Here is a 12,302-nt window from a genome sequence, read left to right as displayed (position 1 = left end):
TTAGAGGATAGAAAGGATAAATTCACACGGCAACAACTATCGACTTCACATAGCAAGACTGCTGATTTCCCGCCACTTAAATGGATAAATAAATAAATAAAAATATTTGTACCTTTAATTATTAAATTCAACGAATAAATGAAACTTATTCGGTGTTTTATATTTTCTTTAGTGCTCAAACGACGAAGGGCCGAGATTTTAGCAGGAGTTCTTTAATCAGATTACATAATTCTAATTCTCGCCCGTGTTTCTTATCAGCAGCCTTATCACGTATCCAGTTCGAATGCGTTAATGCATACAATACGGGATTTATTAGAAAAAACTATCACGCAGTAACGCCAAGCGCAAGCCTTCCACAATCCTCCCTCTAACCTGCTTGGCTAAGTGACTGCTTGGCTAAGTGACAGGCTCTAGCCGGGGAATTGATAATTTCGTAATAAAAAACGGAGAAGTTGAGGGCAAGGCCGAGCCTGATCGGGTGTGTAGGCTGCATTTTCGCCTTCGCAATGTCAAACGCCTCCTGGTACGCCTTCTGCGAATCCTCGACTACCGCTGCAAATGCAAATCAGCCTCTATTCAGATTACACCTTCCACGACCTCATTTTTACGCGCAACGACCATCGAAGGTAATAAATTATCGTTGTCGTCGGGAGAGGAAGGAACGCGAGGAGTGGAAAGACGAACAAAAGCTGGATAAAATGAGGGAAAACGCAAGCGAATTTCAACGATTCGCCTCGCGTTTGTCCTACAAAGACCGCACGTGTCGTTTTACTCTCGGAACTTCGTCGGCCTTGAACGGCCCGTGTTCATAAATCGTCACCAATCTTCCACGATGTGACCCTGCCAGGACAGGACGTACATCTTTGTCCTGAGTCATCGCGCGCGTGCATATGAGCGAGCAGCTCTCTCCGACGGCGTTATTAAAAAATTTTAATGCAAACGTTTGTTTCTGCATATCAGACAATTTACACGTACTATTTATAGGACGTTGTGTCTAAGCAAATTAGTTAATAGCCGCTAAAACTCTTAACGCGTGAGTAATTAAATTCTATGAATTAAAAAATTCTTTTCCAGCACGTTTGTCTATGTAACATTATATATTCGTCTATCAGCTTCTTTAAATATTTACTTTATAAAGCTTTCGTATCATGGATTTTAACATCGCTGTACGTTTACATCGGCACACGAGTGTGCCGTATCTTGGGACAATCGCTGCAAGACCGATGACGCATTTCGAGGTAACAAACTAGAAGATAAGAATCTTTGTAGGACGGAAGTAAGCAAGTTGATAGAAACCAATCGTGTTCTTGCGAGATAACTTTCATCACCACTGTGCACCATCACCACCATCACCATCACCGAGCTCTCTTTCTCGCCGAATCGCTAGGAAAAAAAAAACAAAAAAAAACAAAAACGGATTAGTCCTCTTGATCGTGTACCTGTTTGGCCAGTTGACAGGCCTTGTCTGGTGAGTTGAGAATCTCGTAATAGAAGACAGAAAAATTGAGGGCGAGACCTAGCCTGATCGGGTGGGTAGGCTGCATCTTTGACTTGCTGATTTCAAAGGCATCTTGGTATGCCTTCTGGCTGTCGTCTACCACGGCTGGATATTACGTGGATCATCAATATGTCTGTCTGTCTCATTTTTTTTTTTTTTTTGGGTGCAAACTAACTCGCTTGGAGGGCTTCGTATCAAATCTGTTTGAGAGCTACTTAGAACTTAAAAGCGCGTAGCATGGATTTATCGCGTTTTGAAAATAAAAGAATTCAACCTTTGTGTTAATTCAAAAGGACTTCTATCCCTTTTATTAAAATTAATAAATTAATGAACGAATTATCATTTATCGATTTCCTATATTTATGTTCTAATTAGCTCGATTGCTCGTAAGTGCTTTTACGCAATTTACATATTGTAAAAGAGAGTCATTAATTATTTTTCTCGAATGTAATTATTTAATAAATATTTAATATTTTGCATTTAACTCGTACAAAATTTTCCGTAAGAAGAATACAAGTCAGCATAAAAATCTGGATTAACAACACTTAAGAGCATTTTCATATCTGGCGCGAGCACCATGCATGCATTCGCTTCAAAATTCATTATTTAATCTAAAGTTTAATATAAATATACATAAATTCCATGGACTTTTTAACCTCACGTTCTACGTAAATTCTAAAAAGGCAAAACTTCTTTACAACATTCCAAACGATCGAGTAAAAGATAATAAAAACAAATTTAATTAATTTAAAAAACAGGATCTCCCAATTCATTCTCAACATCTATTACCATCAATACGTTGCGTAAATAATTATATAAAAATATAAGATATCTAGATTAATAGTTGGCGATAATGCTCGTAGTCAATTATTCTTTGCAGGTTCTCGCGGCTGAAATTTATTTGACTAAAGTTTCACTCAGTCGTACGTTGCAACCAACTTTCACTGTGAGCGAATGCGACTGCAACTGACTCCGTTTCCGATACAAAAGTCCAGGAATCCGCCCATACGTCAAAACGAAGCATCTGTCGATGCAGCTGCGTCGCGACAAGAGTACCACAAGTATTCGGTTCAAGAGAGTATCCCATCATCTCGGACACTCGCATAACTCGGACGCAGTTGCATCGATCACGTCGAGGAGGCGATCGAAGCGAGAGGTGACGACTTTGGCGCGGAGGGGAGGCTGGCTTTCGCAATAATTTCGCGTGCGCCCGATGCGGCAACGATTAATTTTGGACGGCGCTTCACGCCAGCCGCGCCGATACGCTCGCATCGATATTGGACGAGAAGTCACGTTTTGCATCGCTACGAAAGATAATCTCTCCCTTTCTCTCTCTCTCGCTTCGAGAACCGTCTACCCGGGATCGAGTTCGCGAAGTAACGCGAGGGATCGATACATACTATTTCTGGTTTCACCGGTGGCGACTTCTGCGAGATACCTGTAGTAGTCACCCTTCATCTTGAGGTAGAATACTTTGCTCTCGGCATTGCTAGCCTTGGAGATCAGGAACTTATCCAAGAGTCCCTGCAAAAGACATAAATACCAACAAATGAATGAACGAACGGCGCAAAGATTAAAGAAAGATAAATGACACCAATGTAGAAGTCAAGTTGACTTTTGCTTCATTTCTACAGCTTAATCCCTCGTGCTTCGTGCACTTTAACGTTGATCACACAAAAATGGTTCAGCGTTACGGAAGGAAACGATTTTCGAGATGGAAGTTGTGTTATATCTCGCGTATCTCATTTGCTCCATTAATCAAGTAATTTTCTTATCCAAATCGAGCTGTTGCGATTAAATCATATTTGATGAATTGATTATTCTCGCGATGTGATTCATGATCCCTTCCGTATATGGAGAGCAAAATAGAAATCTCAAGCTTTACGTAATCGAAGTAAAAGAATGCATATATGCATATGTATATTTTATGCAACATATCATATATGTACATATTATATATATATATATATATATATATATATATATATATATATATATATCATCAAATTTTGTGTGTATGTGTACAATTGATTTATTATGATAATTAAATCATAATATTACATAATTTATTTTAAAAAATATCTTGAAATTTTATATATATATATAAAATTCCAAGATATTAAAAAAAATAAATTATATAATATTATGATTTAATTATCATAATAAATCAATTATTAATTGTCATCGGGTAATGAAGCATCCCTATAAACGTGTTCGACTTAATGTGGACAACAAATGGAATTGATGCGCAATGCGCCGGTCAATGACGAGTCGTTTCACGCTACGCACATTCATTCCAACCGTGTCTACTAATGACGTAAGAGCAGTATTGGCCGACCAACTTTGCATGCGCGAAACTCGCGGGCAAATAGCGCGAGGATATTTATTGCGCCTTAACGCAAAACATAATACATCTGTCCGTCGCGGTCGGATCAACGAAGGAAGACAAACAAGAATTTCGTCGTCTCGATCGTTGTTACGTCACGACAACCTGGCAACTCTCTCGACAAAGTCGGCAAACAATGCGATACTATGGAAAAGTGTCAGTAAAAAAAAAATATATATATATATATATATTGCACGTTACATAAAAATTGCATCGCACATATAAAGTTCGGAAATAAATTCTATTCTCGCAGTTCTCGCGCGGCTCGAGAGGTAAACGAACGCGCTCGGACCCCCAAGATTCTAATTAAACAGCTCCGGTTATCTTATCGCCGTGCGCGAGACGAGTCTCAAAAAGCGCGTCGCCACACATATCGTCGCATTTCGATGCGCGAACGCGCCGTCATAAATTACGCCGCATAATCAAGTGAGCGCGCGACTTGCGTCGCAATGAAGGTGAAGGAGAAAAAAAAAAGAGCCGCGACCGTACGTCATCGGGTTTCACCGTCTCTCTTTTTCTATCACATATCATGAACTTCGCCAGCAGGAGAGACCGGTTTGAGTCGTTCTCGAAGTCCTCCCATTTATTTCTCCGCGTTTATTAATTGTAATCAAGCGCCGTTTTTCCCCGACGACTTTACGAGGAACAAAATCGTGGCTGTAAATTATGGAAACGCGTTTCCTTGGGAAAACCTCAATGCGGGGAAAACCGCATTTGTCCGTGAAATCTGACTGTCCACGGCATCATCAATTTCGACCTAAATTTCCATTCTTAAATCGCTTCACTCCGCCGCATACCATCTCAGAAATTCTTACTGAATTGCATTTGCTTTCATTATTCTCCGCGTTATTTCTGCATCTCTCTATCTGATTTATTGCCCACTCTCAGATTTATTTCTAAAGCCGTTTTGTTTCGCGACAATTTATATATTTGAGATGACGACGACTTTCACGCGTTTCTCTCCTCTCACGTCCATCGAGTTAGAAATAACTCGGGTTTTATTAAACCGCAGCGAAACCGGCGGTGGCTACGTCAAGGTGCAATACAATAGTGCCACGTTCACGGTGACGTGTGTATAGGAGCGCGAGAACAGGAACGGTACCGATCACCCGGCGATTGCGTTTCAGCTGGAGCCTTGCTCCAGTTTCGTCGTTTGACGTGCGTCTCCTGACCGCGTCTCGTCGAATCCGCGGGCCCTTGCAATTAGCGCACTTGTCTTCGCGATCACCCTTGCGCGCGCATAAAATCAACGGACACCTCTAAAAAGCTGTTCAATTAAAAATACGTCTCTTGATACGCTGAGAAAAAAAAAGCTGTTAAGTTAAATATATAAATGCTTAAAATAAAGTTCAAGTATTTCACGTATGTGAGTTAAAAATGCATAAATAATTGAACTGGAAAAATTTAATCAAGCTAACAATTATTTTTTTTCTCAGTACGTACACCCAAGGACTTTGATTCTGTCCATGGGGAAATTTTTCAAATTGAGAAGTTGCTATCTTTCTACATGCTTACACTTCATGATTAACGTAACGACCAATAAGCTCTAATCGTTTCATTAATCATGAACTGCGAGTATGTAGAAAGTAGTGACTTCTTAGTTTGGAAAATTTCCCCACGGACAGAATCAAAGTCCTTGGGTGTACAATACGAAAAAATTCGTGCATCCGAATATATCGTTTATTTCATCAAACAAATGCGTACGTTTTTTTTTCCTTCTAACATGATTGTTTCAAACGTCAATTATTTCTTATGGCAGGAAATCTGAGAGCATCGTGAAATCTAAATCAACGCGGGTTATGCAGCGAGAAACAAATGGTCGTAGATTCAGTAGATTTCATGTATCGTCGTGTTATTCAGACAGAAATAAGAGCGTATTGTTTTCTCGTTATAAAGAAAACGGCCTCGGGCAAAATTTAATTCCTTTGAGGAAAAGGGCCTCTATCGCGAGGCGGAACAAACCACTTCCGGTGGCCCGAGGTACGTTCGTTCGAACAGGCGTGCCCGTTTCCTCTTCCGTTTCCGCTTATTTCCGGATACTGGAAAGTATCACCCACGTAACGAGAGCGAAGATCGAATGGAATCCCGAGGCGTATGTCGCAAAAAGCATCGGGGTAGATTATAATTCGCTGAGTTTAATGAGTTTCATGAGTTGCGAAGCGATGAAGTTTCGAAAGGTCACGCTTTAATACAACTCGCCGTGAGTCTCTATGAGAATAAAGTGTCCCAAGGAAGAAATTCAGACGCGAGGAACGATAAAAAAAAAAAAACTGACGGAATTAAAGAAATTAAACAGTTATTTATAGCTAAAGGTTAAAGTGTATAAAAAGAAAAAAGAAAAAAAAAGTAATAAAAATACCTTTTAACTGACTTTTGTTCGTAAATCGTTCATAGATAACTCGCGAACAGCTAATTGAACGAGAACCAATTATCTCAAGGCTGGAAATTACGCGACGATACGCGGATTATTTTACGGAAAAAAAAAGCAAGCGAGAGAGACTTCGCCGCTTTTACAGGAAAGTACAGACATAAAAATCGCGTAGGAACACGTAATTGGCCCGTGTGAAATCCAATCCGGAGGATGGTCTCTTCACCCTCCGGAGATCCAGAGCGAGGAAGCGTGTGTGGAAGATCGTCAACTAAGAATCGTAAGGCGATCCGGACGCGGAAGAGAAACTGGTATTGCTCGCAAACGAGTTTTGACGCTCGAGAGGCGCGAGGCACCCCGGCGTACAAACCATTCCCTCTCGTTCCTTCGCGTTGACACTTTATTACACGGAATGCCTGCCAGCTACCGAATTAATTCTTTCATCATCTCAACGGAAATCATCTTAATCGCAACGTCATTTGACGCAAAATGAGCTGAAATAAGCAACAAGGGCGCTTTCCAATTAACTTTAGCAGAATTCATTCAAACGGGAATTCAATTTCAGAAATTTATAATTGCGGAAAATGATGAAAAAAATAACGACCCCCGTGCCGCAAATTTTGTTCAGTGACATTTTCCTCGACGATAAAACGGAAAACTTGGACATGCCTATATGTAATCTCCCTGTATTAATCTGATGCCAGAAAATTTCAATGTGCAAATTACGACGCGACCTTTTGACGAAAATATATTACAAACTTGTTACCTGTCGGAAAATGAATTGACCAAAGAGAGGTGAAAATGTTTTCTATAATCGCTCTCTATAAGTCAAATTATTTTGGGTCGTTACTTAGAACTAATTAACACTGCAAGAGGGAAGAAGTTCTAGCGTAGCTGGAAATTCGCGTCAATGCTTTCGACGAAACACGCTATGCTAATGACTTCGTAGTGCATAAAGCGGGTATTTTCATAGTTGCAATTCCTCGTTATCGCGTCGCTAGACGACGACGCAGTAATAAACGCTAACGGCACTGCAGTTAGATGTGTTTCGGGCAACGTTAACGATTCCTTCAACGAAGGAGTCGCTTACGGAAAAGTGGAGAGGACATTTCGGTAATTAGACATCGAATTCTGATACGAAAAGGCGATTGCTCTTCGTAAATGGGCAACAGCATTTCTTTATAAACCTTGAAACCTGTCTATTCGAATTTCTGTCGCTCTTGTTCATTTGTTAAAAATAACGCAATATAAAATAAAGCTTTCACCTGACGTATTTAAGCCATATATGCTTGTACATTTTTTAATTTGCAAAAGAGTATTAAAATAAAATCATGAAATAAAATTGTAAGAGAGAAAAAATGAGCAGGAAGAGTCGGTACAATATTAATAATACAAGTGGACAATAAATATCGAAGCGTAATTATGGAATTCCATGCGCGTAGGAGAACGTTTCAGGATAAAGAATAAACTTACGCGAGGATGAAATCATCGTTCATACGTAATTATGCGAAATTACTTGTTTATCGATTCCCGCCCATCGCAATTCTCGGAGCGCGACCCCCTTTGGACGCGCGAGCGCCGGTTACTCAACGGCATATAAATTTTCGCCGACACCTTTCCGGGACTCCCGTCGTCTATGTATGGAGAACAGGAAACACCGCGACGGCTGCACCGGCGCGGAAAGAGGAGCGGAATATACTCGGTTTGCCAAGAGATCCTCAAGTAAAAAAAAAAATGAACACCGTTTAGACTTGATTGTTTCGCCATATTCAGGACGTTGCTTAAAATAAAATAAGATTGATGCATGTAATTATTTCATTCAGACGTGTCTTTCTCGTTATAATTTGTCATTGCCATACTTGGGATGTCCAATCCCTTGAAGCCATTCTGCGATAGCGTAAATCTCTTATGTATTCTCGTAAGTAGTTGTAAAGTATCGTAAGGCGCACTTGTGCGCTGAAAGAAACATTTAGCGAGGTAGACAAAATGTTTAGTTAAATAGTGATCGAATAAATGTTATAGTTGTAATTATTAAATATATAGTTGTTAAAAACGTTTAACATTTTTCTTAATGTATGTTCATTTCTATCGCTGTAAATTAATTTTAATCACGGTTTAAGATTCATTTTTTTCTACTTTTAAGAATAAGAAAAAGAAAAATCGAGATGAAAAGCTAATTTACATTGATAAGAATGAATATACATACAAATGCGCTTTGCAATACTTCACAGCCACTTACGACTATGTTTGCACTATTGTAGAATGGTCTTTACTTAAAAATCTTAAAGTCATGCTCTCGGAGCACGTTCGTACGAAAAGAAAGAAGGCGACAACAGGCTCAGCAATGTCCAAGCAACGCAGTTTTATTCTCTCAATTTTATCGAATTGATCAAAATGAAAAATCCTCAGTAATTATAAAATTCGAAATAAAGAAAAAACCTCAGGCATTATAAGATTCAAAATTAATAATGCGTAGACTACAAAAAATGAAATCAAATGATTGATATCTTATAAATAAATTCTAATTAGACAATTTTATGATACACAATACTTTTCGTATTTCTAATAATAAAGTTTTGAATATTTTGAAGAGATACGCATCATATGTGAAAATAATATTAACATATACATATTTAAAATAGATACGAATGTTAATTTGAACAAATGTTCATTAACTGCGGCATACTGTAAAAGTATCTAATAAAATAGCGTGACACAACTATCAGAGATTCAATATACGCAGACTGATTAGCTTAAACATACGGCACACAAGAAGCATTAGCATAAATACTACTTTGTAAGCTTGCTTTCTACCTATACGTAATACAGACATCACAATCCTTAGCTTTCCTCGCTCCAAATATTTATATTAAAACTTAACTGACGTATATCAAATTATTAAATTTGATTATTAAAATCTAAAATAATATTTAACTAAATTAAATTGTTTTCTTACATTAAAAATCAGATTATCTTAAATATAAAAAAGAACTGAAAGAACAAAAATACTTTATTAAAACTTACTTCTTCATTCACGTAAATATTTCAATTAAGAAATTTTTAACTTAACTGGAAGTATCACAAGTTATTAGCATCCACCGAGTAAATAATTCTTTTGTACCAAGTAAAATTTTTTTGAATATAATTTTTCTCTCAGTGTACATACAATTTATAAAATCTGAAATTATATTAAGTCTGATTTTCAGAATGACTTTCCGAGTTTGATGGCAAATAAATATGTGAAGAAAGACCGTTGTGCAGCGATTACTTTCGCGATTTTACTCATCCCGAGAATTGATTTACTCCGTTATTATCCGCGGGACAAGAATGTGCGATAAAACTGACACATCGTCACGATGTACAGCCCGCAACTACTCGGTGCGGAAGCTCGCGATAGTGCCAACCGTCTGAAATACGATATTGCGAATCCATGTGAGAAAACACGTGCGCGCGCGCCCCCGCAAAATTAATTTCGTACGAGCAGGAATCCGATTCTTTCGGACGTAAATTAACGTTTCCAGATAAACGAACGAATAAACCTAGTTCTCACGAATGCATTATCGGAGTTAGTAAATCGTTCATTGTAAGATCAAATTAGGGCTCGAAATCGTACATTAGCGTAAAGTTAATATGCTGTAAACGATTACAAGACGGAAGAAATCGAGAACACACACGGCATGCATTATTTAACACGAAACGCGAGTTGCAACACAATAACGTGTAAATTATCGAAGTAAATTGAGACAAATTGATGTTTAATGATTGAACAGTGCTATATATTCAATTATAATATATTAATTTCCAATGCAAAGATCATACAAGACAAATATTTAAAAATCGATAATGTTTGTTAAATTGTTTGTTAAAAAAAATCGATGACATTTGGGTCTTTTTTTACACGGTAAATTTTTTATTCACGATTCACAGTTTTTTTAACACATTTTATTCACACATTTACATGTTTTTTTTTAACATGACGATAAATCGATTAAAAAAATATTTTTTTCTCATTTTTCTCAACACATTAGCTTTTCTTTTATGTATTTGAATAAAATGTTTTCAGTGAATGCATTTTTATATTTTAAATTGTATTTTCGTATAATTTGCGGTAGTTTGTTGCAAAAGTCAATTTTTACACATTTTTTTCCATGGTACACATCTACTGTGTAAAAAGAGACTCAAATGTACATTCTTACGTTTACTTTTACATTAAAATTTTATATCAAGGTATTGATTATCTCATCGTAAGACAATAACGCTATCTATTTATTCAGAGCTAGTTCCTAATGACGGAATGCGATTGAGTCTGTAAATCCTTATCAAAACGTTTTCTCAAAACATATGAAGACTGAATCAATACGTCAAGGGGACATCGAAATGTTACGCTTGCGAGCAATGCATTGTCGTAAACAGGCAGTTTATCGTAGTATCGAATCATACCAAAGCTATGCGGCAGCTCAGAGAGAGAGCCTCCCAAACTGTTTCGCTGAAGTCCTCTTCATCAAGACCACAGAGTCGGCTCAATTAACCTCATTACGGTTTAATCGCGAGCGCGGTGGCTAGCATCAACATATCGTACGAAAATAACTCTCGATGATTGTTTATCGATTCGCGTAGCGAGGACAGAAAATCGGCGCATCATCTTGATGCGCAACAATACAATTTCAATATTCAAAAATTAAAAATTAAAAAAAAATATATTAAAGTGAAACCTATCAATTCATCAATGTAAAAATGAAACGAATTTTCAGCGTCTCGTCTCTCGCGTGTCCTCAAAATTTCGTCGATGAATTACCGGAGAGAAACGTTAAAAGCCGGTCTTCCATCAACTGGGTCGCGCAAAGACATTTGTTCAAACACGTTTGCTCCTCAACAAACACAATTCGCAATCCCCCCCCCCCATTTTTTCTCCTACTTTCCGAGAGAGAGAGAGAGAGAGAGAAAGAACGCAATGCTTTTCCCCCATGTTTCAATGCTCGCCTCATTTTTATCGCCCGTGTCTTGCTTTTCTTGTCTAAAGCGACTTCGATCAATACCCGGGCGACACAATGAGCCTGACCGCCGGGCAACACACGCGAATTGCATCGTACACGTTCGTACAATGTAACGAGAACGTCAATCGACACAGCGACAGAAATGTAAATCCTTCCGTACTTCTCTTCGAACAAAACGCAGGGGAGAGCAGATATAATCAGAAACGCGAAGATTCAATTCATCAGCCCAAATACGAACGTGTCATCCTTCCAGCATTAAAAACTCTTTATACCAAATGAATTAATGGAGCAATCAATATTCTTCGTTGATAAGAATTGCAGATTACGGGCGATATTTCCAGAGATAAAATTAACTCATCGCTACATCTCGGAATAAGAGCGAGTCGAACATCTTTCCCCAATGTTGTTCCCTTCAAGCGTGCACAATGCTCGCTGAAGCGAAAAGCGAGGGTCCGCCGGCCGGATTTTAGGCCGGCGGAAAAAGGCGACCGGGAGTATAATCACTTACCAATACATCGTAGCAGATCTCGCGCAGTTCCTTCTCGACCTTTTCCCGGTATTCCTTGGCCATCTGCTGTTTGCGTTCGGAGCCTTCGGTCTTCTGCTCGATGGAGGAGATTACCCGCCACGAGCTACGTCTCGCTCCTACGACATTCTTGTACGCCACCGAGAGCAGGTTCCTCTCCTCGTTCGACAGCTCGACTCCCGTCTCGGTGACCGCCTTCATCGCGGACGCCATGTCGTCGTACCTTTCCGCCTGCTCGGCAAGCTTCGCACGCTGCACTAATTCCTCCTTATCCACAGACATTGTGTCGGCTGTAATCAAAAAGAGAGAACGTGGCGTCAGAGGAACGTCGATTCCAAGTCTGTGGATCGTTCGCGAGAGCTTTTTCGTGTTTTCGATGCGCTCAATGTCGAATCTCGATATCAAAAATTGGAGAAGTGCACTTGGCCAAGAAAAAGGAAGACCGTATTCATGGTCCTTCCTTGAGAAAGGGGATGAGCACGCTATTTCTTTTTTTTATCATATGTAAGACAAAGACAGACAGTGACGAG

At 38.9% G+C, this 12,302-nt stretch overlaps 1 protein-coding gene across 4 annotated transcripts in view; it reads right to left on the bottom strand.

Moving 5' to 3' along the window:
* Positions 1-12,302, bottom strand: part of LOC105204004 (14-3-3 protein zeta) — a 63,456-nt gene that overhangs the window by 7,576 nt on the left and 43,578 nt on the right. For 3 of the 4 annotated variants that reach the window (XM_011172982.3, XM_011172984.3, XM_011172983.3), the window contains 3 exons: positions 11,755-12,062; positions 2,899-3,022; positions 1,440-1,603 (listed from right to left, as the gene is read on the bottom strand). In XM_011172982.3, coding sequence (XP_011171284.1) covers positions 1,440-1,603; positions 2,899-3,022; positions 11,755-12,054 — 588 coding nt within the window. In that variant the 5' untranslated portion in view covers positions 12,055-12,062. Of the gene's footprint in view, positions 1-392; positions 553-1,439; positions 1,604-2,898; positions 3,023-11,754; positions 12,063-12,302 lie in introns of all 4 variants that reach the window. The other variant, XM_039450632.1, reaches the window with a different exon arrangement.

Source organism: Solenopsis invicta, chromosome 6 (genome assembly GCF_016802725.1).
Source record: "Solenopsis invicta isolate M01_SB chromosome 6, UNIL_Sinv_3.0, whole genome shotgun sequence".
Classification (NCBI taxonomy): domain Eukaryota; kingdom Metazoa; phylum Arthropoda; class Insecta; order Hymenoptera; family Formicidae; genus Solenopsis; species Solenopsis invicta.
This window is presented reverse-complemented; position numbering and strand designations above follow the sequence as displayed.